Raw genomic sequence first — 3923 nt, 5'->3', positions numbered from 1 at the left:
TGTGGCTGAAGCTCCTGGGCTGGTCAATCTTAAGGACCACAGCGTTAGAGGAAACCAGTCCCATCCTCTTCCTCTTCTGACTGGGAGTGTGGAGTTAGCATAGAGTTGAGATATGACTGGTCTATTGGGTGTGTGGAGTTAGCATAGAGTTGAGATATAACTAGTCTATTGGCTGTGTGGAGTTAACACAGAGTTGAGATATAACTAGTCTATTGGCTGTGTGGAGTTAACACAGAGTTGAGATATAACTAGTCTATTGGCTGTGTGGAGTTAACACAGAGTTGAGATATGACTGGTCTATCGGATGTGTGGAGTTAACACAGAGTTGAGATATAACTAGTCTATTGGGTGTGTGGAGTTAGCACAGAGTTGAGATATGACTAGTCTATTGGCTGTGTGGAGTTAGCACAGAGTTGAGATATGACTAGTCTATTGGGTGTGTGGAGTTAGCACAGAGTTGAGATATGACTAGTCTATTGGGTGTGTGGAGTTAGCACAGAGTTGAGATATAACTAGTCTATTGGCTGTGTGGAGTTAACACAGAGTTGAGATATGACTAGTCTATTGGCTGTGTGGAGTTAACACAGAGTTGAGATATAACTGGTCTATCGGATGTGTGGAGTTAGCACAGAGTTGAGATATAACTGGTCTATTGGGTGTGTGGAGTTAGCACAGAGTTGAGATATAACTAGTCTATTGGGTGTGTGGAGTTAGCATAGAGTTGAGATATAACTGGTCTATCGGATGTGTGGAGTTAGCACAGAGTTGAGATATGACTAGTCTATTGGGTGTGTGGAGTTAGCACAGAGTTGAGATATAACTAGTCTATTGGCTGTGTGGAGTTAACACAGAGTTGAGATATGACTAGTCTATTGGGTGTGTGGAGTTAGCACAGAGTTGAGATATAACTGGTCTATCGGATGTGTGGAGTTAGCACAGAGTTGAGATATAACTGGTCTATCGGATGTGTGGAGTTAGCACAGAGTTGAGATATGACTAGTCTATTGGGTGTGTGGAGTTAGCACAGAGTTGAGATATAACTACTCTAGAATGCAACTCTGCCTCTCAGCCTCTCACATTAGAGCTGGCATTAGCATTGAACTTCAATGACTCACATTTAAACACATATCAAAAAGGAATAAAACAATGAGTTAATACTACTGTTTACTCCCTCAGAGCAAAAAAAAAAATTAGAGAAAATTCAGACAAAGCCAATATGCTCCTCACAACAAAATTTACCTTTCTTCAGACTGGCTGACTGAGGATGATTGACAGGCTGTTGGCCCTCCCCAGGCTGTGCCAATGGATCTGACTGGGTGGGTGCCAGGAAGGGGACCAATGAATGCCATGGGAACACAGGAACAGACCGGGGCTCAACATTCGTCCAAACTGGGGGGAGAAGTTACTTCATTATTATACATTATATCAACATTACCATCAAGGCAAAACTATAAAACTATAATGTTTCAGTCTACGTAACTATATCTATCTATCTACTCGACTCTGAGTATATGCTGTCTAAAGGCAGTGTACAACATAGGTAGATCTGAGACTCGCAATCAGCCACACTTAAAAAACAAATTAAAAAAAAAATTCTGAGGACGAGGTAAACGTGGGCTTTTCATTGTATCGTGACCATAGTTTTTAATTTTGTAAATTACACCAAAATAATTAACACAGTGCGTAGTTGTCTGGCGTTAAATAAATAAATATCACGTCAAACGGAGTGGTGCTAAGAGGGACAGGAGAGACGTTAGGATCCTAATGCATCAGACACGTCTTTCTGCGCTGACAGAACCACTAAACCCTCCAGTAAACGCAGTGATCAGCGATAGCCTTAAATCCGTGTCAGAATCACAACAGCCTTTCAAATACGCCCATGCCATGGTCCCAGCGTAACCGTAAACATTCAGTCAAACGCTGCGGGCACAGCTTAAGTACATAATTTTATTTCATTCGACTATAAAATATAATATGAATATGAAATATAACTTGCTGATTGATGTGGTGAGACAGTGTATAACAGTGACTGACCGAACATGCTCAGTCCTTGGCGGAGGTACTGTGCGCTTTCAGATGAAAACATGGTTAAACAGGAGGAACCGTTTGGCTTCAGTTTTCCACAATTTTTTTTAAAATGTGGTTCTCCAAAAAAAAAAAAAAAAATAAGTCCGTTAGATGTCTCCTTACGATGTACGACAATATTAGTCCATGTGTTTAAATATGAAGTATCCACATGATGGTTTGTTTCGGGAGGTGACGGCCAGTCCCGAACGATGTAAAGACCAGTTCATATTCGTTGATGCCAGCATCCACAAAACACACCTATCTCTTCAATGCTTGGCTAACAATAATACCGGTATATAAGCTCTATGTCTGATAAACTCGTTGTTTAATTTTAGAGGATGAACACTGGATTTCGCCTAAAAGCCAAAAAAACAGGGTGAACGGACTCGGTTCTTCAGAAATGATGACAGATGTAGCTAACTAAGCCATTACTCCTTCACCAACGCAGTTAGCGATACAGCCTTCCTAGATGGTAAAAGACCAGAAATAGTTCAGCGCACAAGTGCGTGCTTTACAAACACAAAACCCGACTGTCTAGTTGTACTACTCGAACCAAAGATGAGATTTTGAGTGTGTGCGTTTTATTTTTGGTCCATTAAAACCCCGTACGCCCCCTCTCTCGTCTGTTTGTTTACATTGAGAGATGTGTGCGGCGGGGGAGGGGTTAACTAGGCCTCATGGTCATCCTCGCGCTAGAATCACACGTTTAGTCCGAAAACGAAGCTCACCCTCAGTAAACGGCCAAATCCCTCACGTCTTGGTTACCTTGGAAAGACTTATTAGTAAGTCAAAAGCACTTTAATGTTCAACTTTAAGGCTAATGTTGTTATGGAAAACAATTATTGCGTTATGAATAGACGTTATTGTGTCTGGAAGCTATTCGATGTCCTGAAAGAGATTTTTGCTAGCTGAGAGGTTAGCATGCTAGCGTTGGCCAGCCAGCGCTGAGATTAGACTTCACTAAACTGGCTGTCCTCACCAGTTTAAGAATCAAACGTTTTGCTAAACCAAAATTTTGGGTCATCAAAACTAGCTACTCATAGCCAAACATGCTACTACTGCTAACAGTAATCAGAAAAGAGTACAAAAAATCACATTAATTTCCCAATAAGTGACAAAGTCTTAAGAAAAGAAAACCCCTACACGCCGTCGGTGAAGGTCAAAAGTATGGAAATTCCCTTAAAAATGGAAGTTAGGGCCCTAACAAAACGCAGCTGACTGCACACCTAGAGCTTGATTAATCTAACTTAATTTGTTTCACAAAAAATGGATTTGTTTCAGCGTAGAGGACAATCTGCACTTAACTCTCATTAATCTTTACCGCGGACACCGATCTCAGAGAGAAAATGCAGTATTTAAAACACACAATTTACACTGCAGACACTGTCACTGATGCCAGTTACGGCTGTTCAACTGAGCACACATACGCGCGGAGCTGGACCTGGTTTCAACAGCACAGATCCAAATTAGTCCGGCCCCTCGGGAACGCCCCTGGCCCAGAACCTGCGCTACCATAGCCAGCCAGGGAGACTGTCCTCATGTCACAACCCAGCTTTGCCCACTACACTAAAACACTTAGAGCCACCTCGGCGCGATTAAAGAAATGTGAGTGACAAAGGGTGGACTGGAAATCAAACGGCAGGCCACGAGTCGGCAGAACACACACTAACTCAGCCGTGAAGTGTTTGGCAATGTGTAAGACCACTCGTTACACACTGGCCTCACAAAGACTATATGTAATTCACTGTGTATTCTGGAGTGAGCTCAGAAACATGACAATTATTCTGCAATAAACAATAAACCTTTCTACCCAAATGCGATAACTTACTGACATCGAGTTCGAATCAAGTACCATG

General features: G+C 42.0%; 1 protein-coding gene across 1 annotated transcript in view; it reads right to left on the bottom strand.

Annotated features, from left to right (window-relative positions):
- The window catches only part of cicb (capicua transcriptional repressor b), a 42525-nt gene that overhangs the window by 26255 nt on the left and 12347 nt on the right, over positions 1-3923 (bottom strand). Inside the window, exon 3 of the mRNA XM_030785625.1 lies at positions 1240-1389. Within this exon, the coding sequence (XP_030641485.1) occupies positions 1240-1389 (150 nt within the window). The remainder of the gene's footprint in view (positions 1-1239; positions 1390-3923) is intronic.

The sequence above is a fragment of the Chanos chanos genome, chromosome 9 (genome assembly GCF_902362185.1).
Source record: "Chanos chanos chromosome 9, fChaCha1.1, whole genome shotgun sequence".
NCBI lineage: Eukaryota > Metazoa > Chordata > Actinopteri > Gonorynchiformes > Chanidae > Chanos > Chanos chanos.
This window is presented reverse-complemented; position numbering and strand designations above follow the sequence as displayed.